The 24,314-nt window shown below is 42.4% G+C and overlaps 1 protein-coding gene across 2 annotated transcripts in view; it reads left to right on the forward strand.

Moving 5' to 3' along the window:
* The window catches only part of NEDD9 (neural precursor cell expressed, developmentally down-regulated 9), a 201,891-nt gene that overhangs the window by 139,755 nt on the left and 37,822 nt on the right, over positions 1-24,314 (forward strand). Inside the window, exon 1 of one of the 2 annotated variants that reach the window (XM_017891161.1) lies at positions 13,366-13,543. The exons of the other annotated variant lie outside the window; for it this stretch is intronic. Coding sequence (XP_017746650.1) covers positions 13,532-13,543 — 12 coding nt within the window. The 5' untranslated portion in view covers positions 13,366-13,531. Of the gene's footprint in view, positions 1-13,365; positions 13,544-24,314 lie in introns of those variants that run through there. 2 annotated transcript variants of the gene reach the window in all.

Consider the following 24,314-nt stretch of genomic DNA (forward strand, 5'->3'; position numbering starts at 1 on the left):
AAAAAAAAAAAAAAAAAAAAAAAAAAAAAAAAAAACTAAATCATGTGGAATGCTCCTAAGTGAATATTGTTGTTTACCAGACTTATTCCATCTTACGGCATTTTATGACAAAATATCAGCAAGCTCATAAAGAGGGCTTTTTTTAAGGTCCATAATCTTTCTAACCATAACAAAAGGGTGGTAAATATATTGTACAAGAGCACGATGGAAAAATGTGCTAAAGTATTTCCACAAATCAAATGTAGCACTTTGGCATTGGCTCTAAAGCATTAAATTTAGTAAATTAGAACCAGATGATTTTAAAATAGAAACTTACATAACTTTATGGTGTGATTTCTTTTTCCCCCAACACAAGTTTATCTTCCTGCAGCCGTGTTGGCTGCTACTGTAATAGGTATTTAAGAAGTAGGGCAGCCTCTAGGTATTATTCATCTTTGTAGCTCCCAAGGTGCCTAGCATTATGTTGGGCAATTAGTAAGTATTGGTGGATGGGTGAATGACATCTCAGTAGGGATTAACAAGTACTAGTTAATTGGCAAGGAAATGTAATATAAACATTTATACAGATCTACAGGTAGACAAAACACTGCTGCTGCCCTACACATAATAGTGAAAATATGTGTTGCTTTTCCTTTCATTGTTAAAGTTGTGGATTAAAATCAATGAACCTGAAATAAAAGGCTGGATCTGCTTCGCCTTTGGGTCACCGAGCTCCAAACCACCATCACCCTGGAATGTTCCTAATACATAAGTCTCATTTCTATTTCTGCCATCATAGCAGCCACGGAAAATGCTCCTTTTGGTCATGTCTCCCTCTCCTCCCACACACTTTAATGTAGCTAATACCTTAAAGACAAGCTGGGAGTTCAACACAGCATATTGACTGAGTATCTATAATCTCCAAGACCCTGTGTGTGCTGCCACAAGGGGTACAAATGAATAAGGTATAGTCTTTGCCTTCTAGGAAAATACTTCCTGGTAGATGGTTAGTCAGCACGCTGTCATTGCATGTGAAAGAAATATAACTCATACTAGGTTAGTCAGGAAAGTGTATTTATGGCCTTCTAAATTGAGTTGTCTAAGAGTAGACTTCAGGCATGGCTGGATCAAGAGGCACAGACAACAGGATTAGGGTTCTCTCTATCTCTCCACTCTAAATGTCTTTGCTTCTTTTTGCACATGGACTCATTCTCTCTTGCTATTGACTGTCTCTACAAGGGGAAAAAGATATTCACCACCAAACACGAATTTACAGTCTATGATCCAAAGACAGAGAAGCTGTCTCTCTCCCAGGCTTCATATACAAATCTCAAAGAAGAGCTTGGATTGACTCTGAGTTACCTGTCAAGTTCTCAGATTAATCACTATAGAAAAGAGGATGTATTCTATGACCAACCAGGCCTGAGTGGTAGTTGACTCTCTCTTTGTGGATGAATGAAAAGGAGGTGATTTATGTCTTAAATATTGATATTTAAATATTGATATGGCTTGGCAGCTGATTGGATGTGGGAAGTAGTTGAGAGAAAGAAAGGATCAGTCTGGGGTTTTGATTCTAGGTGACTGGTAGGGTCATAAATGGAAAGAGAATGGTTTAAAACAGACACTGTTTCAAAGGGAATTTACCATTCATATGTGTATTAATCAGGGTTCTCCAGGACATGTGTGTGTCTGTGTGTGTGCATGTGTTTGCGTGCATGCACGTGTGTGTGTGTGTGTGTGTGTGTGTGTGTGTCTAGAGAGAAAAAAAGTAAAAGATTGGTTTGCTTTCAAGGAATTGGCTCCAAGTCCCAAATCTGCAGGGTAGACCCATAGCATGTGGACCCTGGGAAGAGCTGATGTTGCAGCTTGAGTCTGAAGGCTGCTGGAACAGAATTCCCTCTTCCTCAGGGGACCTCAGTCTCTTTTCCCTGAAGGCCTTCATCTGATTACATGAGGCCCACCCACATGGTGAAGGGTATCTACTTTATGCAAAGTCTACTGATTTCAATGTTATCTAATCTATAAAATACCTTTATAGCAACATTTAACATCCAGACTAGTGTTTGATCAAATATCTGGGTAGCACACATGGCCTATCCAGGTTAATATATAAAATTAATCATCCCAATATTTGACTATAAGGAGCTTATGAGATGCCTCTGAAATATTTGGGTGCAGTAGAAAATGAGGGTTTGGAACTCAGAACACAGGTTAGGAGATGTGATTGTCATCAGAGTAGAAGTCATTGGAGAGCATGACATAGATGAGGGAGAAAATACACAAGGAAAAGGAGCTGAGAATGGAACCTTGAAGAAAGACTCCTGAAAAGAAGACTGAAACATACTGGCAAGGGAAGTAGAAGAATCAGAAGAGCCCACTGCTGTGGAAACCAAAGGAGCTGATTTCATAACAGGGGAAATAACAGGGAGTTTCAGGAGTTGAGGGGAGATCAACTCCTGATAGGCAGATAACAGTCCCCAGCTTAGACAATGGAGGCTGGGGGTTCCCCTGAAGCAGGACTCCTCAAATGTGATCTGCAGACCTGCACCAGGCCACACACTGGACAGGCTCACCAACAGGTAGGTGCAGAAATTGCAAACTAGTGCTTAGAAGCTCTGACAGCCATTAGAGAGGAGTGATTTTTTTATCAGCTGAATTCAATTATCATAATGCTCATCATCATCATCATCAAGGCTGGCATTTTGCAAGTCTTTTTCATTTGTTTTTTCTAGTAATTTCAACACTACTCCTATTCTGTGCATCAATGGCTTTGATGGTTATTGGTGGAACAGGGGTCAGAAGCAGATGCCTGGAGGACTGAGCAGGAGACCAGGATGCTGGACCACCCACTCTCTGGTCATGGCAAGTGAAAGATAGAGGGCACTTGGTCAGTGTTGGGGAAGGAGAGGTGGCAAAGGGAAGATCCTGAAGACCCAGAGAACGTTGTTTGTGGCTCATATTCACTCATCCACAATAACAAAATGTAAAAATCTGGAGTATTTTGATAGCTCACTCAGCAGCACAGCCTGACTGGAGTTGGCCCGAGGTGATGTGTATTCTTTTACCCACTTGGCATGACTCTTTGTAGATTCGATTGCTGAAACATGCATGCTTTTGCTTATGGGATGCAGCCATGGATTTCACTGGGAGTGTCTTATAATATGTGGTATATGCTCTAAATCTCTTTCTAAAATCTGAAATATTCTGAATTCCACAAGCTCATCTGGCCTCCAGCTTTTTGAACAAGGAACTGTGAATCTGTTTTCAGGGTAAGGAAGACCTGAACTTACTTGCAGAGAGAAAGGTGGGACAGATTAGGGGGCACATGAGAGACGGGATGGTTGGGGAGCTGAGTCCCAGAGTGGGCTTGAGAGGAGAGAAAAAATTGCACAGAGCTCTCTGGATAAAAAGGAAGGACTTTTTTTTTCTTTTTTTTTTTTTTTGCCTAGTGACCAGAACTGCACAGGTGATGACTTTTGAAAACGTAGAGTAATTTTAAGATGGCAAAATGAAAACTGGGGGGAAGACATGGCCTCTGTCAGCTGGGCCCAGGAGGGTACAGCATTGCTTCTTGTCACTACTCTCCACCCCTCCTAAGACCAGAAGCTCCAAAAGCGGGTTAGAGCATGAATCAGGAGAACTGCATGCCCTGGCTTCAAAAACACCCTTGCAACACTCCCTCATCTACATCCTCAAGTCTGAAATCACAGGGTGCCAGGCCTTAGCAAGTTAAGAGAACTTACACTTAGTGCCTGTAAAGCTCAGGGGTACCAGTGAGCAAGACTTCAAGCCTTGTGCATGCTCCTTGCCGGGCCCCCCTTCGGCTTTTTGTATAAAGAAGAGAGCTGCTCTTTATTTCCAGGCTTAGTGGGCAGAAAGGAATGCTCCGTTCATATTCCGTTTGGCAAGTCAAGGGTGGACACTGGTGTCTTTACCACCACCCAGTCCTCGGCCCACTCTGGCAAGGCATTCCTCTAGCAGACAAAATAAAAGACTGCTGATAGCTGGAGCACTTTGTTTTCTAAAACGAGTCAAACTCTTCAAAAGCTTGGCTTGAACTGTGCAGGGTGTGCTGTGTTCCCCACCACATTCCTCTCACCCGCCTCTCCACCAGACCTTGTATTATCCGGATTCCTTTTATGCGCTCATGAGCGCCAGCTGGCGGCTGCTTGGGCTGGCCAGACAGGCCAGAGGCCCTTGGCCCTGGGCCTGCTGGAGATTGTCCGGCCTCAGCCAATGAGAGAAGCGGGGCACGGGAGGGAAATCTTGGAGGGCTGGGTCAGCTGGGCTCTTTTAGGGCACGAAGGGGAGAAAATGCATCTCCAGTCCCTGAAGAAATGATGTACCCTGGGCATTACTGGTGGTCATTTGGTGTTTAAAATACTCCCTTCTCCCCCATTCTGTGCCTTCCCTACCTCCGCCCCTGGAGCTATGCTAGATGCCTGGTGTGGAAGATGACTTCCAGAGGCCAGTGTGCACTGGAGAATGGCAAAGCTCGGAGGTAGACTGAAAACAGAACATCCAACCCATCTAGGAAGCTTAGGCACATAATCCATAAGCCTTTTCTGCTTAGTCCAACTAGACAATAGCAAGACGTGGAGAGTGGAAGAGGGCTACAAAGTCCCATCATATCACATGATGTCATGCCATGGCAAGAAGGAAAGATCATGTCTTATACCACATGACATCACATAGAAAGTGGTAATATGTATGCCAGAGAAGTCAGAAAGACTTTTCAAATGTAGGAACATACAGAGGAAGCACAAAGGGTTAGCAAGAGGAAGACCTGATGCCTTTGCTCCCCGTCATTTAATAGGTATTTTGTACCAAGATGATTGTGTTGGGCAGTGCTTCCGGAAAGAGGAGACAGCCACTCTCATTTCAGCCATGGAATTCCTGTTTATTTGATGTTGACAGATCACCTCAACCTTTGTAAAAATCCACAGTGTGAAGTTTCTATCAGCAGAAAAGATTTCCATGACAGTTTCATATAACAAGTTGTTTATTTGGACAAACTAAAGCATGTAATAACAGAACATCTCACAGCTAGAGAAAACAAGAGAGACGCTTTGCCAGGCAGTCTGCACCATTTCACTATTAAACTCCTTTTTTTCCACTGAATTCTATGCCTTTACCTAGCTGGGGGCACATAAATAGTAGAAATGTGAACCTTGCACATTTATGGAGATAAATAAGCCTAAATCTTTATGCGTTTCTAATTTTTCTTATCACTTCACCTTTAAGTTAATTTCCCCAAGTCCTTCATATAAAGAAAACGCTAAAATAGAGCTTCACAATTGCTTGTCACATTTCACTAGAGTCGAGTGCATTTATTTAACACCTAATTTAATCTGTCAACGTTTTTCAATTCTTTGAAGAAAAAAGGTAGTAATTAAGTATTCCACAGTTAGAATAACACTAAACATCAAAACTTCACAATCGCACAGTGTTTTAAACATCAAGTCAAGATATTACCCATAATCACTCCACTTTAGGTGGTCTGGCTGGGTTTTTAGTAGCACGGTAGTGACACGGTTTTACATGTACTATTTCACGGTTTGTCAAGAGCTAAGAGGGGCCTAAGACATCCCATTTTAGTATTTCATTCTTGGGAGAATTAAAAGCCACCTCAAAGAGATAGAAGGCGGAGAGCAGCAGGAAGAGGGCTCAGTAGGAGTGGTGGTTGTAAGGCGCTGTACAGCGATAGCCTGCTCAAGCTCAGCCGAGTGGTAAGAGGCACCAGGCCCTTGTCAAGTCTTCACAGCGTGGAGATCCACCACGTTGCTGTAACCTAGAAGATCTAGGGAAACTGCTTCCATTCTCTGCTGCCTAGCGCCCCACCATCCCCAGGCAGCCTGTCCTTGAGAGCGAAATGAGTTAGGAGGGAACCAAATGAGAAGAAATTCAGGGATCATGAGTCAAGGAGCCTTTTCAGAAAACACTACCCTCCATCTGCAGAAACAAGTTTCTTTTTTTTTGTATGAGACAGGGTCTCACTCTGTCACCCAGGCTGGAGTGCAGTGGCGCAATCTTGGCTCACTGCAACCTCCACCTCCTGGGTTCAAGCGAATCTCCTGTCTTATCTTCCTGAATAGCTGGGACTACAGGTGTGCACCACCACGCCCAGCTAATTTTTGTACTTTTAGTGGAGATGGGGTTTCACCATGTTGGCCAGGATGGTCTCAATCTCCTTACCTTGTGATCTGCCCACCTCGGTGTCCCAAAGTGCTGGGATTACAGGTGTGAGCTGCCGTGCCTGGCCTATTATTTTTTTTTAATATTACCTTAACAAGTCTTTCAGAAAATAGAATGTATTCCTAGGACACTGTTGCTAAAGAGGTAGCTGAGGGTAAGGTTGGGTAGCCTTCATGAGGTCTCTTGTGCCAAAATATTAGTGGAGAGAAAGTGAATGAAAGCCCCATTTCATAGCACGTAAGGAATCAAGCGTTAAGACTGTTCTTAGGCTTTTCTCTAATAATAGACTTTCATTCATTCCAAGAGCTTGACCAGTCCAGTAGATAAAAGAGGTTTATTGCCTTGAAATGAGAAGAGCTCTTTCCCTTGCCTTCTGAGAAGTGGCTTATTTTTTCCCCCTGTTGAATTCAGTGAAGGCAGTGTGCACAGAAAAGACACAGGGCTTGAGAGGACAAAAGATGGGATGCAGTCACCTACATAGGTGCAAAAGAGGATACAACAAAAGAAAAGACAGAACCCTCTTCTATAAATTGGTCAGAATCTCGTTGTGGAGAAGCAACTCTCTCAAAGGAAACCATGTAAGGTAATACCAAGCACTGAATGGTGTGTCATACACATAAAACTGACTGGAGATCATATGCAGATTTTTTTATTTTTTTTATTTTTTTAGAGACAGGGTCTCACTCTGTCTCCCAGGCTGCAGTGCAGTGGCACAAACACGTCACACTGCAGCCTCGACCTTCTGGGCTCAAGTGATCCTCCCCACTCAGCCTCCTAAGTAACTGAGACTATAGGTATGCACCACCACAGCTGGTTAATTTTATTTTATTTTGTAGAGATGATGTCTTGCTATATTGCCCAGGCTGGTCTCAAACTCCTGGGCTCAAGCAATCCTCCTGCCTTGGCCACACAAAGTGCGCGGATTACAAGTGTGAGCTACCGCTGGGTGCGGTATGGATGAAGATCACTTTAAATGGGTAGATTCCATGGCCTCATACTAAGCCTACTGAGGCTCATACTTAAAGATGAGAGGCCTAAGCATTCCTTATTGTTTCTTAAGGGAAATCGGATTTGGGAAGCACTGACTTAGGCCACAGGTGATGAGAGTCCAGAGATACAGAGGAAGATTAGAAGGAGGAGAGCAACAATGGAGAGATTTTTCTAGGAAAGCTTTTATAAAGAAGATAGGGTACAAGTGGGAGGCAGAATGGGATGTAGGTAAGCAGAGCCACAAAGGGCGGCAGAGTGATGAAAGAAGAACTACATACACACAGGCTCGAATGTGCAAGTGAGTAAGGGGTGTGTGTGTTTGTATTTACACTGCTGCATCAGCCCTCCTCACAACTCAAGAGCAATACCTGTTTCTTAGTTGAGCTTAGTCCCACTAGGGTGGAAACTTGACCTTATTGAGCAGACAAATGTGTGCTCAGATAATGAAGTGCATTCATTCATTCATTCATACGAAAAGAGGAAGCCTTTGGCAGCAGTATAGCTCCATGGTCAGGGCCACACAGACTCAGAAACCAGAAAACCTGGGTTCATAAACCAAACGTGCCATCACCCTGTAAGTTGACACATGCTGCAGAACTTCTCCAGTCTTGGTTTTGTGAAGTGTAAAGTAAGAACAATACAACCTACCTCACAGGGCTGTTACGTGAGATGAATATTAAATGGACTCATGCTTGTAAATATCTGGCACAGGGCCTGGCACCTGGGAGGGTTTCAGTGAAGGCTGAATGAACCAAGGGTCAGTTAGATGGAAGGAGAAAACCAAGGGTCAGTTGGATTGAAGGAGAAAACTCTCAATGGCTGGTCTTTGGGGAGGTTTCTGGAGACTTGCGAAAGACTGGAAAAGTTGCTGCCTCTAATTATTTTTGAAATAACTTTGGTATATATAGATTGTTTTTAAAAACTAATGTCAAACTAGAAATGATAAAACATGGCCCTAGAATGGTTCCTTTTTAGGACTGGACTTGTTCCTCTGGTCTAGCACTCACTCAGCTTCCAGATTGTTCTCCTGTAGATGTGGAAAGATCTGTACTTTATTCTGAACTCAGGCATAGATGTACCTTGCACTAATCTAGACTGTGGGTCGGCAAACTTCTAGAGACAACCATATAATACTTTTTCTTTGGCTTTGGGGGCTTTGCCATCTCTGTGGCATCTGCTCAGAGTCTGCCATTACAGCTCAAAAGACATCCCTACATGAATAGGGATGGCTGTGTTCCAATAAAACTTTATCTATAGACATCGAAATTTGAATTTCACATCATTTTCATGTCTTATCTTGGTTTTTTCCCCAACCACTTAAAAATGTAAAAGCTATTCTTGGCTCATAGACGCAGAACTAGCAACAGGCCTTGAGTTGACTCTGAAAAGGTGCATCCTAACACCATTTTAAATAAATGGAAAACTCACAGTGAAACTCAAACACACAGGGGAATATGTCTTCCCTGTTCCCTTCCTGAGCAACAAACAGAACCTCATGATAAACATACGTTCTTTGAAGTTACATTTATCTTTTTACTCATTGATGCTGTAAGCATTTATGCACCTGTAAGATATACAACAGGACAGGGGACACAGAGATGAACAAGATACCACCCTGTTCCCCAGGAGCACATATCAGAGCTGGGGAAACAGACATCAACAAATCATTATGAGACAACATGGAAAGCCCTTATAATAGAGCCGTGTTCCAGTACAATGGGGGCATAGTGAAGGGAGGGAGGAATTAGTTCTGAAAGGGCGAGGTGGGTAGGGTGGGGGTTGTAGACAAGGATACACAAAAGAGTTAGTGTTGAGGCCAAACGTGACAGCAAAAGAGTGAAGGGGGGTCATTCTCAGCAGAAGGGCCTGCCTGTGCAAGTCAGGAAGGTGCAAGCCTGTCTTGGAATCAGTAAGTTCCCCCCAACCCCACACCCCCAAGTATGGCTAGAGTGTGGGATGCGGGTGGGGGGTAGAGGGAGAAAGAAAGGGTGGATTCAGATGGTGGTCCACACCAAAGTGTCCGGATTTTGCTTGCTAAGCCATTGAAGTGTCATTAGAGGTTTTTAAACATGCTAGTAATGTGATCGGCTCTGTATTCTAGGAATTAAACATGTAGTGATCAATGTGGAAGATAGATGACAGCAGGGAGTTAGGCAAAGATACTAAAAAGAAATCATTAGAATAGACCAGACCAAGAGATTCAGGGGCCCGACCTCACCGCTGATTGCTGTTATAACTCAAGCTGGTGGGGCCCTGTGTGAGGCACTCAACCTCTCTGAGCGACAGCTCTGCCCTCTCTATGAGTGACTGGATTAGGTGATTTCCAAAGTCACTTCCTGCCCTCACATGCTCTTCACTCTTTGCCCTTCACTCTTAGAGAGCTGTCACGTGGGTTCCTTCCACATTGTCAACAGAAATATTTCTTCCTTCTAGCTTCCGCTTGATTTTTTGCTGTATTTATGCCAGTGCCCAGTCGCAGCTGGAAAATCATTAGAATGGCATCCGGTGCCATTTCCCTGACTCTTGCCTGCACGAGCATTGGGAAGGAAGAGTGCTTGGTCGAGGAGCAAGCAGGCAGCAAGGATGACAGGCAGGGATGCTCGCCAGAGTGCTGGCAAGTGCAGGAGGTGGAGCCGGAGCCCCAGAGTTCCAGCCAATTTTAGGAGGGTCTCTATGGGAATACTAGGTCTGCTGCCTAAATCAATTACATAGCCCAGTTTAAATATCATTTTTGCATCAGATAGTAATAAATGAGGAAGGGAATTGTTTCTGTATTCACTGAGACAATTTGTGTTTCCCTGAAGAGTTTTGAGGGAAACCTACTAAATGACACGAATACAGTAACAACTATCTGCACTATTTAAGCTGCATTAAGACAGCCTGCTGTCCTTGAGTGTTTAACAAAACAGAGAGAAATAGATTACTCCCTGCTCAAAACACCGCAGAGGCTTCATGTCACACTCAGGAAAAAATCCAAGCTCCCGACCACCTACCTCTCTGAGCTCATCCTCTCCATCCAGCCTTGTGTACACCACGCTAAGCACACCAGACAGCTTGCTGCTCTTAGACACACTAAGCTCATGCCTACTGCGGGCCCTTTCCCTGGGTCACTTCTGTCCCGAATGCTCATCCCCCAGATCTCTGAGTGGCTGGATCCCTCAAATTATTCAGATTTCTGCTTAAATATCATCTCCTCAGAGGAGCTTCCCTGACCACTTTATCCAAAATAATACACATCCTGTCCCACCCGGATCTGTTTTCCTCTAGCCATTTTCCCTGCTTAATTTTTCTTCATAGCATGTATCACTGCAAATCATATTATACATTCATTTAATTATTTTCCTCAACTCTCACTAGACAGTAAGCTCCATGAAGATGGGAACTTTGTCTGGGCTACTGCTGTATCCTCCCCTCCTAAAAAGGTACCTGGCACATGCTAGGTGCTCTAGTGATAATAGTTCAGTGAGAAAGCTGCCGTATGAAAGAATGGCACACAGAGGAAGGGGTTCCTCCAACTTTTCCTCAATGCCTACCACACTTATCAACAGTAGTCTAACAGTAATACTAGTTATAATTAATACAATAATTAAATAATAATCTACAATAGAATATAACACTAATGTCATATAAAATATTAACAAAATAATATATCATAAATCCAATATTAATATTAAAATAATAACTATTAGCAGTAATAAGAATAAGCAACCATTTACAGTCTTACAATGTAACAAGTACTACTAAATTCTATCCACATTATCTTATTTAATCCTCATTATGAGGCTAGCAGGTATTATTATTTTCTCTGTTTCATAGTGAAGGATACCAAAATTAAGAAGTTCAACTGGCCAGGCACAGTGGCTCATGTCTGGAATTCCAGCACTTTGGGAGTCTGAGGCAGGTGGATCACCTGAGGTCAGGAGTTTGAGACTATCCTGGCCAACCTGGTGAAACCCAGTTTCTACTAAAAGTACAAAAAATTAGCCAGGCGTGGTGGCAGACACATGTAATCCCAGCTACTTGGGAGACTGAGGCAGGAGAATCGCTTGAACCCGAGACGTGGAGGTTGCAGTGAGCCAATACTGCGCCACTGCACTCCAGCCTAGGCAACAAGAATGAAACTTTGTCTCAAAAAAAAAAAAAAAATTTTAAATGTTTTGAGGTTCCAGCACACCACAGGTTTACCTGATTCCAACACCCTTGTGCTTTCCTTTATGCAACTAACTATATACTGACCCAAACCTTCTTGAAATGAACTTCCGGACATGTGTCTTAATTACCTCACAGGACAGAAACAGGAAAGCAGGAGGGCCACTTGTTGGGAACCAAGCCTTCTAGCTAGAGAATGAAATTACAAAAACCCCCAGCACAGACTTTTGGAAACTGTTTGAAAACATTAAAATATAATAGGACAGCACTCATTTACTCAATGATACTCATCAAACAAAACAGAAAGAGGATTCAGTTTGACCACTTAGGAAGCCAAAGGAATGTTATCTAGATCTCTTGGAGGCCACAAGACTCATCTTACAGATGGGAAGGGCTTCGAATTATTGTCCTCCTTTATCCAGGCAGACACCAAAAACGATTTCCTGCAAACTAACGACTCTCCAGTCAGTCTGCAGGATTCTTAGGGAGATCTTTACAATGCAATATGCTGCATGCTTAATATGTGTTCAGAAAGGCCTTGTACATTTGCTCAGGCTTATTTTTGCTCTAAGGACGAATGAGGAAAAGCAAGGCCTAAGACAGGTTGGAACAGGTTTGTCAACCTCATTAGAATGGCCTGGGGGGTCACGTCCCTGGAATCGGTGCCACTTTGAACTGCAAACGAACCTGCCAACCCTGCATCTGGAAACCACTTTTGTAGGACAGCTGCTCTCTCATTCCTTTTGCTTAGATCATAAAAGTAGAGTTTTCATCCATTGGGAATTTGTGTGTTAGAGGCGAAGGGAATCAGATTCTGATCCAACTTGGTCAGGAAAAAAATAATAATAATAATAAGGGCTGATTTTTCCATCCAAGTCATGTAGTCTGGTTGGAGTGCATCCCACTCGGGGACAGCTATTGTCTGGATTCACCAAGTCTCAGTCTTGCCCAGGAAAAAGGAATTTTTCACCTCACTGCTCTATCCTTGAGAAGAGTTGCAGAAGGTGACCATTTCTGCTTTCTGGGTGATTCTCTTTCTTTATAGAAATCCTAAAGTGGAACCTTTATAGAAATTATGTTCTGTGCTGACTGGTCTTTTAAACCAGGCTCATCAAACAGTGGGCATTTTCGTTTCCCTGGATAATAAGTGTTGGTGGGTTAATGGGTCATCCTCAGGACAGAGGTCAGAAGGAAAAACACTGCAGCGTTCAAAGCTGGAGCTAGAAATGCCAGCCGTCAAAAAACACAGAACTCAGTGGACGGTGATGATGTATAGGGCGTGCACTGGTCAACCCCATCTGAGAGGTCACATCTAACCTTTATCCTCAGCAAAGCCACTGAAGGTCGCTCAATATGTGTGACCTGCAACTCTGAGGCCCTGGTGAGAAGCTGTCCAGGAAAACGCTGAGTGCGTGTGCTAGAGGGTTCCTTTTCACTAAGGGAGAATTGTCTTCCAGCTCCTGGTAGACTGACATCTCGAAGTACTTTGAACGTTGAAAAGAACAAAAAAAGCAAACAGTCACACACACACACAAAGGAGGCAGGAGGAGGGGGAAAGAAAAAGGGACAGAGAGAGAGAGAGAGAGAGGTATCAGCAGGGGTGGTTAGTAAAAAGGGGCCCGGAGACAGAAAACCTTTTGTTCCCGGAGTTCGTTTCATGTAGAGATTGTGAGGTGAATGGCTTTGGAACGAAATGGGTTTATGAAGGAGTTGCTAGATCACAGGAAGCGCGACTGTCAGACTGCTTTTGTGAATTCAGTTTCTTTAAAATTTGGGTTAATCTTAAAAAGAATGCATCTCCTTTTCCTGTTCTTTCTCTTTCTTTCTGTCGTCTCCTTTGGCGGGGGCGGGGGGACAGAGTAAGGTTCAAGACGGCTCCCCACTTTCTGTTTTATTTTCCACCCTCTGATAAAGCAAAAAGAAGAGATCACATTACAAGTTCTTTGTCAGTTTTTCAGAATTAAGGGTGGGCAGGGCCTGAGCATTACCTTGTCCCACTAGCCAATGGCGGGGCGGCATGCAAATGAGGTCCGCGATCAGCCTGCCTCAGTCACAACAGTGAGCTCAGAGACTTTGGGGAGGCGCTGCGACTGACAAGCGGCTCTACCCGGGACCTTCTTGATTTCTTCTAGTGCTGCACTCAATGGAGGGGCGGGCACTGCAGTGCTTAATGCTGTCTAACTAGTGTAGGAAAACGGCTCAACTCAACGCCGCCGAAATGAAGTATAAGGTAAGAGAGTGCCTTTTACAGGTTTCCTTGCAAGCTGAAGGCTGTGCCTGCGGGTGTGTGCGTGTGTATGCGTGTTCCCTACTGTGACAGTCCCTTGTGTCTCCCGGAGAGTTCTAAGATGGGTCTCGGTCACTGAGGTTGGCATGTAAGCAGGCAAGCGAAGACCCGGTCTTTGAGACTCATTCCAGGGGTTCACAGTACACCCGAGTCCAATTGCTCTGAAAGTTGCCGGGGAAATACCTCGGTGAGAAGTTAAGACTTGGGGCCGCTTCACAGCAGCCACTGGAGATCAGAGGGTGTCTGACTTGAATCGCGGCAGGCATTGGCTCAAGTCTCCTTGGCTTTCCCAGGCCTGGCTTCCACTGCCCTGGGGAGCCGTAATAAGGGAGGAATGAGGACTGCATAGTCTCTCTCAGACTGGCTCTTAGTGCAAAGTTTTCCAGCCTTTCCTTTAATCGTTTGGTCTTGGAAAGAGTACGCCATATGCACTTTTGGTGGGAGAAATTAAAAGCGTAGATTACACAGCTGAGGATGGAAAATGTTGACATCCTTATGTGATATTGGATGTAGGAATAAATAAGTATGAGCCATTTCTTGAAAACATTTTTATTGGAGTTTGAATGGGATGAGAGTGTGAAGGCTCAGGCTGGTTCACTGTACCTGAAAGCTTACCGAGTGTCATAGTCACAGTACTTCAGCAGCGTTATTTTCCAATGCATTCTACACCATTGTTTGTGTATTTTTCTTGCCAAAAGGATTTTTGACTTGCTCCACATATTCCCCCCCTCCTTTTATTTTTTAAAGTCACTCCCATCTAAGGAGGCAAGCAGCTTCCAGGGGACACAAAGAAAGCAGACTGCAATGAATTGGGCATGGATTTTTCTTGAATGATGAATAGACATGAGTGCTAGTGCTACTATTTTATTTTATGCTATTTTAAACAAAAGTGTTATTATTAAGGTGGATTTGGGCAAGGGTGCTAGGCTTTCGAATTGACAATTTATATTAACTGTATACTAGCTGAAGCTACTTCGCTTTTTTTCTAAATTTTTCTGGTCCATCCTTTTTTGATGTAAGGTTGTAAATACTTGGTCTAGCTGATAGCCACTGACTAGCCTTAATAATAAAGCTTTTGTTCAAAAACTGTGAATCTTATTCAAAAGCTTTAATCTAAATGTTGAAAGTCTTTATTGTAATGCCTATGTTACCACTGTCTGAAGACACAGGTATCAGCTATTTCTGTTTTATCAGTTTTCTATTATCTTCTTCAGTAGGGAAGATCAGAGGAAAGGGTTATCCTGAAGACTATTAATATTTGACTTTAGGATGCAACCAGAAACAAATCCCTCTACCTGGCAGGAAAGCTATCTTTCTTAAAGTGGGTCACCCCATATTTCCTTATTTAGAACAATGATAGGACCAGATACTACTCAGCCTGGAGTGACTTTTTTCCTCCTCCTTTCCTTGTTGTTGAATAAGAACTAGCTTGCAGAATAAAAGAGAAAGTATGTTCATGTGTCTATTATTGGAAAGTATAAATGGCTGAAATTAACATTGAGTGCCGTAATCTAGAAAGTGACGAAAGTGACGACGTCTCAAGTCACTTTTATTCAATGATCTCATCGTGTTTAGCTTTTCTCTTTATGGAAAGAAAATCTAAAGGCAACCGATAAAGTGACTGACAATGTAAACTGCAATTGGCATTCATGGAGAGACCTGCTTCTCCACTGGGCCTTACTGGTGTTGAACACTTTGCCAAATGATGTCAATACACGATTTTTATTAGCCTGTGGGCAACTTCACCAGCAAAGAAGTTAACTTCTCTGACCGGACAAATGACTTATGCCCTATGATGACTACTAAATCAACCAACAACTGAAGAAATCCACTTTTACTTTTTTATAAAGTTTTCTTTCTCTCTTTTTAATAATGAACAACTTTACTTCAGGAAAGGATTTTGTTATTGTAAGTAGAGGAGAGACACAAAGGCAATGAAGTAACATTAATTGAGACTTACTGTGACAATACAAGATTGTCATATTCAACTCTCCCAATAGCTCTATAAGGTGGGTACTATTTTTATACTCAATTTCAAATGACACAGAGAGGTTAAGTAATTTATCTAATGCCACACAGCTAGAAAGTGGTGAGCTGGGATTAGAAGTAAGGCGATCTGGCTCCAGAACTCACGACTTGAACCACTATTAAGAGAAAGAACCATCGGTGACCTCTCTAAAATATGGCTAGTGTTTTCTTTTCCCAGAAAGTTTAAGACTATTTCATCCCAAGTATTCCTGCAGGATAATTTCCTTTTAAGACAGTAACTCCACAAAGTAAAATGAAATGCACTCTTGGCAGTTATTTGTTTAACTTGAGCCACTTAGGTAGTAAAACCAGATAATTATTAGATTGTAAAATCCTGGAGACAAGAATTATCTTTAAAATACTACATTGCTCTATGCACTGTAAATTTAGCACAGATCTTAAAATGTTCACTGAAAGACTTATGAAACAGGCCCTATAAGATTTTTTGTCGTTGTTAACCTGATTATCTGGTTTGGTTGCCCCAGGGATCACAACTAGGGAACAACAAACCTTCACTTATTTTGCACTTAACATACACAGCTTCAGGCCAGGCAGCAACATACTTGCAACAATCCTGAGAACTGTGGAACGTAAACTATTACTCCGGACAGACATTTCTGGTTAGTACATATCTAGTCTGTCTTTATTTCCCTATATGTTTTTTATTTGTCCACAGGAAGGTTGCAGTCACTGTCATATGTACTTAATTTTCCATTTCTCTTGGAAGGGATTCAGTCTGTGGTTATGTGATAGTAAATTATGGGGGCTTCATTTATTAAGAGTTTTCTACAAAATCCCCTTCATATACAGAGCATGTTCTTAATTGGGCGGGGACTGGGGGATTAGGGGATTGCCCCGATGGCCTTGGTTTGCTTACCCAGTGAAGGCTCGCTCCTTAAGGTCTGGAGGTGGATGGTTGTGCTGTTTGCCGGGAGGGTGATGGAAAGGTCTCTGAGCAGCTATGTTTGAGCAGAAGCCCCGAGAACCCGCCCCGTTTGTGCCTGCCAGGCCCGAGGCCCCGCCCACCTCAGGCCCAGCCCTGGCGGGGGCTCAGCAGCCACTTGGCCTGGCCGCTAATGGCTGAGCAGAGATGCTTTTGTGGCTTTGCCAAATTTCTGAGCCCTTACGTGCCTACATTAAAATTCTAAATTATTTATCTCGTCTGCCATGCAACAAATTCATTCTTTAACGTTTTGACTGGAGAAAAATTACAGACGGAACTTACAATGCCATTAAGAAAGCTGCATTCTGAAAGTCAGAGAGCCCTGTGTTCTGGTTGAATGGAGATCAGGGAAAGGAGAACCTGTGTGCTGAGAAACCGTGTGCTTTGGAAGGGACTTTGAAAGTATTCGTATTTTCTCAAGCAAGACTGAGGAAAATAATGACAGAGGGTCTTTGATTTAGTCAATATGGTCATGTATAACCTATAAAATTCCCAATTATTTCCTTGCTTTGATATTTTGGTTTAAAATGCTTTATTTTCTCTGTATGATTTTGCAACCAATCCAAATGTAGGACTCCTGCCCTTTTCCTTTTTAAACCTTGTATGAGATCTATGGATTTAAAAGCACTAAAACATGCTTTGAAAAATATCAACTTGGTTATTTATGTATTTATGTATTTATTTAGCAAACCCATTTGCAGAGCTAAATGGCTTAACTACACAGAGATAAAAGCCTTTAGAGAACTGAAGGTGCCTGATAATACCAAATTTAGCAAGTTGCACAGTGCGTAACATACCAAGGATTCCTTTAGCATCCTTTCCTTGCTGGAATACACGTCAGTCCTGTTCTCAGAATTCAGTGACTCCCTGTCTCTCCCTTCACTCCAGTCTTCTGAAAAAAACACCTTCCTCTCCACTTTTCTTTTTTTCTTTTTTTGATGTTGAGTTTCACTCTGTTGCCCAGGCTGGAGTGCAGTGGCACCATCTCAGCTCACTGCAACCTCTGCCTCCTGGGTTCAAGTGATTCCTCTGCCTCGGCCTCCTGCGTAGCTGGGTTTACAAGTGCCCGCCACCATGCCCGGATAATTTTTGTATTTTCAGTAGAGACGGGTTTCACTGTGTTGGCCAGGCTGGTCTCAAACTCTTGACCTCAGGTGATCCACCTACCTCAGCCTCCCAAAGTGCTGGGATTACAGGTATGAGCCACCGCGTCCGGTCTTTTTGCAAATTTCCTCCCTCTTTCGTGCTTTTATAACCTCACCGGTTCTTCTTCTTCTTCTTCTTCTTCTTCTTCTTCTTCTTTTCTGCTTCTTCTTCTTTTCAGGCTTTCCTTATGCTTCTTTAATACTGACTTCGGTAGGTCTTACTTCCAACCCCCTACTCCCCAGGCCCCTCACCCCACCTGTCTACTGCTGCCCCTCGCCTCCGACACATGGATGCGACATCTTTAATGCACATCCTGTAGCCCTCATTTTTCCTTCTCCTTAGATTCTGCTATGGGAAATCCTGGTCCGCTGCCCGCATTCATCTGCCTGTCTCTTTGTGCTTGCATGACTTGAGCGGCCTGTCAGTCCTGCTAGTAAAGTCTCCTCATCCAGCCACTCTGTTTAAACAATCAAACTCTGAAACCTTTGTCTCCTGGACTGTCCTATAATCCCTAAAATAGGCTGTTATGTTTTTCCTCTGCCCTACTCTGTTAGCACTACCTTACTTATCAACCTCTTTCAATCAAATCATTATCTAAAGGATACATGTAACTCAGATAGGTTGCCTACTGAGCCTGTTTAGTTTTAAGTAAACCCCACTGAATATGAGAGACCCACCCTTTATTTGTATGTAGAGGCAGATTGATTGAAAAGTCCTTGAATAAAAAGCATGATCTAGGGTCTGTGAGGTTTTGAGGGGGCTGAGACTTGGTCTTTTGTGCTCTTGTATTAGAGACGTGATAGCGCATGGGCTTTGGAGAAAGGCATTTCTGTTCCTTATGGCTTGTAGCTCTGTGACCTTAGGCAAGTTAAGCTCTGTAAGCCTCATTTTACAGCATTATCTGTAAAATAGCGATAAGAATAACTGCCTCATACTATTGTTTCAAGACCTGAGATAATATATGAATGAAGTATTTACTATGGCTCTTGGCATATAGTAAGCAGACAATGCTAGCTGGCTCCAGTTCTCTTTGTATAGTAGATGCTCAATACATGTTGAAAGGATGGTGTGTACTCAAGACTTGGTGACAGAATTATGTCAAAATCCCAGTTGCTAGGTTGAGATGGTTGAGTATTGTTGAGTATTCCCTGGGCCTGGATGTGTATTGTAAGCATAGGACCCTAATAGCATATAGCTCCACTTGCTAAAATTCTTTTGCGTTGGTTCCTTCATTATTATTCATTGGACTCAATATTCCTGAAATTATAAGCCTTTGCTCACAGGAGAAAAAATGTATACACGAATAGCCATTTAAGAGGATCTTAACACTATATGGTATCGTTAAAAAAAAAAATGGACTTTGTTTCAAATCCCACTTTTGTTACTTTCTAACAGTATAATTTTATGCAAGCTACTTTAAACCCCCTTTTCCTCATTTATAAAATGGGAATAATACCTGTCTTATCAGATAGTTATAGGATATAATATATGACAGTTGTCCTTTCCAGCAGATAGTAGACATTTAATAAATGGCAGCTATTATATGATGTTATATACACATACACACAAAGATATACAGATATATAAATATGGAAGTTTTATATAGATAAAAGTTTAAGAGGAAACATTCACTAGAATTGTTTATCCATAACACAAATATCGGTGAGGAAAAGAGAAAGGCATCAATTTGAAAAACCGAAGGTAAAATCCAAAGAATGTAAGTTGGGAGTACATGAGAAGTTCAGAGTAAAATCTCTTATCCAACCACAGTCAATTAGAATGACATAAATGTAAAGTAAGAGGTCTTGGTTGTCTATGTTTAGATCATTTTAGGGTCAGAAAGAAATCGAAACAAATTGGTTTGAAATGCCAACCACTAGGACCAAGGCAATACTCTGCAGGAACATATAGGCTGAATTATCAGGACTTCTCACCAAGACAAATAAAACAGGGCCATTGGGAAGAAATACTATATTTCTAACTTAAAATGCCAGAGAGTAACGGACGGTTTCCTAGGTAATAGATGATTGCAAAGAGTATGGGCATGAAAAGGGGACACACACACACACACAAAAAAAAACCCTGTTTATACTTTGCCAACAACACCCCCTCCATCTTATTTACTTTGAACATTCCAGCCATCTCTCTGCAGTAATTCTTGCTGGCTAATGAGGACTCCACACAGCTAGGGAACATGACAGCCTGCAAAGGCCTATTTTCCAGAACAATCTGCATTTTAAGATAAGTGACCTTGTTGGTGACCTTTTCTACCCTTCACTGGAAAGGGTGACTCTCTTAGAAGACAGTTGGACTAAACAATGAGATCTAGGTGAATGTGCGGAAGATAGAACAGGCACTCCAGAAATATGGATAGTGGTGGTGTTGAGAGCAGTTTTGCATGGTTGAGGTAGGGAGTGCAGGCAGCTCTCATGGAGATATTACAGTTGCCAGTGTCCAATACATATGCCTGGGCCCCACAATGGACTACCAAATCCCAGTTATTCTTCAAAAAAACAAAACAAAACAAAAAAAAACAGCTAGTATCTTTCTCCCTAATCCCCTCCCTAACCACTACTGTTGCTTAAATTATGTCTAAATAGGTAGTTCATGATCCTCAGTCAAAGCCTGGGTCCAGTGATTTGTAAGCGTCATGACTGTTGGCAAATCTCAATCTTGCAAATTAGAATTCCCCTGATATGTCTCACATGTCAAGGTAATAGTTATATGATGCTGCCAAAAACGTCCCTCATGTGAAATGTTCTGTTTACGCCCACCGGAAACAAAGATTGAGCAACCATGAATATGTAAAAGTAAAACCATTTCAAGCAACAAAAATATTTGATAGCTATTTTGAAATTAATTTTAATTCCTTTTTTTGCTGTGTGTGGGTTGTTGATGTGGGGGCAGTGGATGGATTAATTATCTGTGAAACCCAATAGAAAGTTGCAGTAACCAAAACACAAGTAAAGTTCAGATTTGAACCAGATCTCCTGTCTACTTATTAAGGCATTAGGCATTTAGGTAACATGATGTGTCATTAATGTTTTTCCTAGTATTTTTTGGTTAGGCAGAAACCCTGTGCTATCGCTTGGTAACTGTGAGTTAGCCTTAATCTCAATGATTCATAATAGTCCATTTGTTTTCCTTAATTGAATGCCTTACTCCCACAGGAGATGAGGCTAAGCTAACTGAGGACTCAGCTAGAGGACACTTTAAGAATGAGCTGGGCTTATCTGGCCCCCAACACCCTCTGCCTCCCAAAATAACCATAACAGGCAAAGCCAGCACACAGAAAATGGCAGTAAAGTGAACTTCTAGACACTCCAGCCACTTCTGAGTCTTTAGTGTCAGGACACGTCAGTCATCTGTCGATGAGGTTTTTTTTCTCCTTTTATTCTTTGGTTCTTGTTACGAGTCACTGTGGCATGACAGAGAGTTTGGCAGGAAATGGGTTCGTGGACCCTCAGTACGGCCGCACTAGCACAGCAGCATGGGCCTAGCAACATGTCGAGCCCTCTTTCCCCTGCGTGCTCCCCTGGGGAAGAAGTCCAGTGTTATCACTGCTTCCCTGACCCTCTCCACTCAGAGCCCAGCATGACGAGCACACCTTTAAATGGTCTCGAGGAAGGGAATAGCAGAAATGCACGCAACCAGACAGCCTCCTTTCTCTTAATAACCCCTGTCACTGTGGAGCTGGACTTCTAGGCAATCTTACAGAGGCCCAGAGGCCCTGGAATAGATCTCATTTCCTTACAGAGATCACCTTGTCAATTAGAGAACACATATGTTGATGGAATCTAAGATTCTTATCAGTGCCTAGCTCTTTTTCTCCCAAATCGGAAATTCAACCATGGCAGATCCATAATCAAGAAAAATACTTGCATTCCCATCCTTTATTGTTGGTTTCAAAATATTTGTTTTTTGTGAGTATGTATCCATGTTTTACAAACCAAAAAAAATGGGACATATGGTCTGACAAAGGAAAGGATATTTGAACCTGGGGACTGCCTGGAAGAGTCCGGAAACACATGGTCACTCTAGAGACTGTCATCAAGAGCTGCTCCTGAGATTAACCCACTGTCGAAGGCATTATCCCATCTCCCTTACAGCAGCCTTTTGCAGGAAACTATCTAAGATGTTGTGGGTTTTTTTTTTTTTTTTTTTAACATTGACTTGTAAATAACAAGGTGCTCCCTTTCCTTTTCTTTACAGAAATAGGCATCTTTAGAAATAAAGGCATGCCCATTTTGAAATATGGACTTGTTTGGAACACCTGAGAGTGTCAAGCAGTGCGGGGGATTTGCATCCAATTGTTCTTGCTTTAAACCTGGCATGGGCGCTCTTGCCTCATAGCCCGCGGCACCTGAATTGAGCCTTCTGCCTCCCTTATTAAGATCTTAATTACAGACTCAGCTTAGTTCATTGCTGAAGGGAAAGAATTTCATTTCTCTGAAGTGTGTCTGTTTTTTGGTGTGGCAGGTGTAATCATGATGAGATCATTTCTGTTTTTTTTGTTTTTTTTTTTTTTTCCTGGAGGAATTTTTTTTTCCAGGGAGAGGAATACAGTTCTTAAGACACAATTTCATGAGCTCATCTTGGCACACTAATAATAACTGTGCTTTGATTTCATAGAGACCCTTTTTTCTGAAGAAATCACAGCATTTGGAGTATATAATTTCATGATTCCTCATATTTGTATAAAGAAGAACATGTCTATTAATATTTATTTTGCAGACAGGGAAACAGAGACACAAAAAGCAGAGATTTGGTGGTCCCTTAGTCTTAAAACGTGAAGTCTGAAGCTAGACCCTCCTAATTCAGTCTGGTGTCCATTCCTCTATCCAGGGTTTCTCAACTTTGGCACTATTGACATTGAGGGCCAGGTCATTCTTTGTGGTAGGGGCTGTCCTGTGCACCGTAGGATGTTTAGCAACATCCCTGGCCATTCTACCCACTAGAGGCCAGTAACACACGTGTGCATGCACATGCACACGCACACACACACACGGTGACAACTAAAAAATGCCACTAAACATTGCCTGTACCCAGACGGGACAAAAATCTCCTAGTTGAGAAGCAGTGGTCTAATCTCTTCTACTCCTTCTGCTTAAAAAATAACTGTCCTACTGGTTTTATGTGACAGAAGAACAAAAATACCCCTGTAGAACTGATTGCCACAATTTTATCATTACTGATGTTGAGCTTAATGTAACAGGTCCTAACCAAAAAGCAACTTCCTCTTACAGGCCTAGCCCCAGTTTGTTTCAGCAAATACCACAAAATACTAAGAAGTGCAGAGTTTCATTCAAGTCAAATGTAAAACCCATCAAACCATCTCTAAGGCAACTTTAAAGTATTTCTCTGGCATCTCTCTCTACAGTATGTACCTCATCATGGAACATGCATTTAGAGCTGGGTCTTTAAGAAAGCTATTTTATTCTCATAAAGTGGTGTAAAACATGTGCGTGTAAGAGCTTGTCTCTGCACCTCGGCGCTGAACAATTTCACAATGAGGGTTGTTTGTTCCCTTTGCTCCTGCCACCTTTCCCCTGTCTTCTGAGAAACTGCAGCTTCGAAAATTCTTCCTGGAGAGAGCTTAGCGGCTGCATTGTTGACAGTGTATGACTGTACACACCTCTCAGCCAAGTGTGTGAATCTATTTTCTAAAACTCTCTGAGGACCTCACAAGTGAAGTAGATAATACCAATCAGGCACCAAACCCAGGTCAGGTGACATCTAAAAGAGTTCCAGGGAGGGTGGCATCCCATTTCCATCAGCTCGGTTCTGGCTGGAAGATGGACAAGAGTTGCCAGGATGTGTATGCATCTGTATTGGTGGATTCAGGTATAACCTTGGGCTGCATAGCTTGGTGAAGGAAGATAAGATAGATGGGAATGGAAAATAGGAATCTCTTTCTCTTCTTTCAAACACCTTATCAGATGTTATAACTTGTGCATTTTGACTTTGAGAAATGACATTATTTTTGGAAGTATGGATTGCAGTTTCCTACTCCATTAAAACTTAATTCTTATTTCTCTTCCCTTAGTACCTGGATGTTAGAGGGATTTGTCTAGACAGGCAGATAGATATGATCAAGTGCCAATACTGTAATGCTGGCTGGAATCCAGATGGTTGTTTTATTGTTAATAAAATCTATCTTGGGGGTGGGTGGGTGTCAGGCCTTCATCATTATATGGTGCCTGTCAGTTTTATCTATGGACGGAACCCTGAAAAGAGTTTGTGCCTGCCCCGCATTTTTGACCCCTTGCCAAGATACTGTACTGAAATCTATCAAAACTGGGCAACCTAGGACAAATGCTTCAAAATTCCAAGGCTTAATAGCAACAGAGCTGACTTCTAAGATGGAGAAGATTCTCAGGAAGGGCATCCTTGTCTGGCGGGAAAAAATTCTAGATTAAGAGGTGAGCAAGATGCTAGCTCTGGCTCTGCTGCTAATCTAATAAGAGACCCTCTGGGCTGTAAAATAAGGAGACTGGGTTAGAATGGTTCCTTCTTACTAATCAACTGCTCAAGATATGGGTGACTTCTGGTTCTAATACCTATGAAAACCTAGGTGTTCTTCCCCTTTTTTTTTTT

Source organism: Rhinopithecus bieti, unplaced genomic scaffold (assembly GCF_001698545.2).
Source record: "Rhinopithecus bieti isolate Rb0 unplaced genomic scaffold, ASM169854v2 scaffold_19939, whole genome shotgun sequence".
In the NCBI taxonomy this organism is placed as follows: Eukaryota; Metazoa; Chordata; class Mammalia; order Primates; family Cercopithecidae; genus Rhinopithecus; species Rhinopithecus bieti.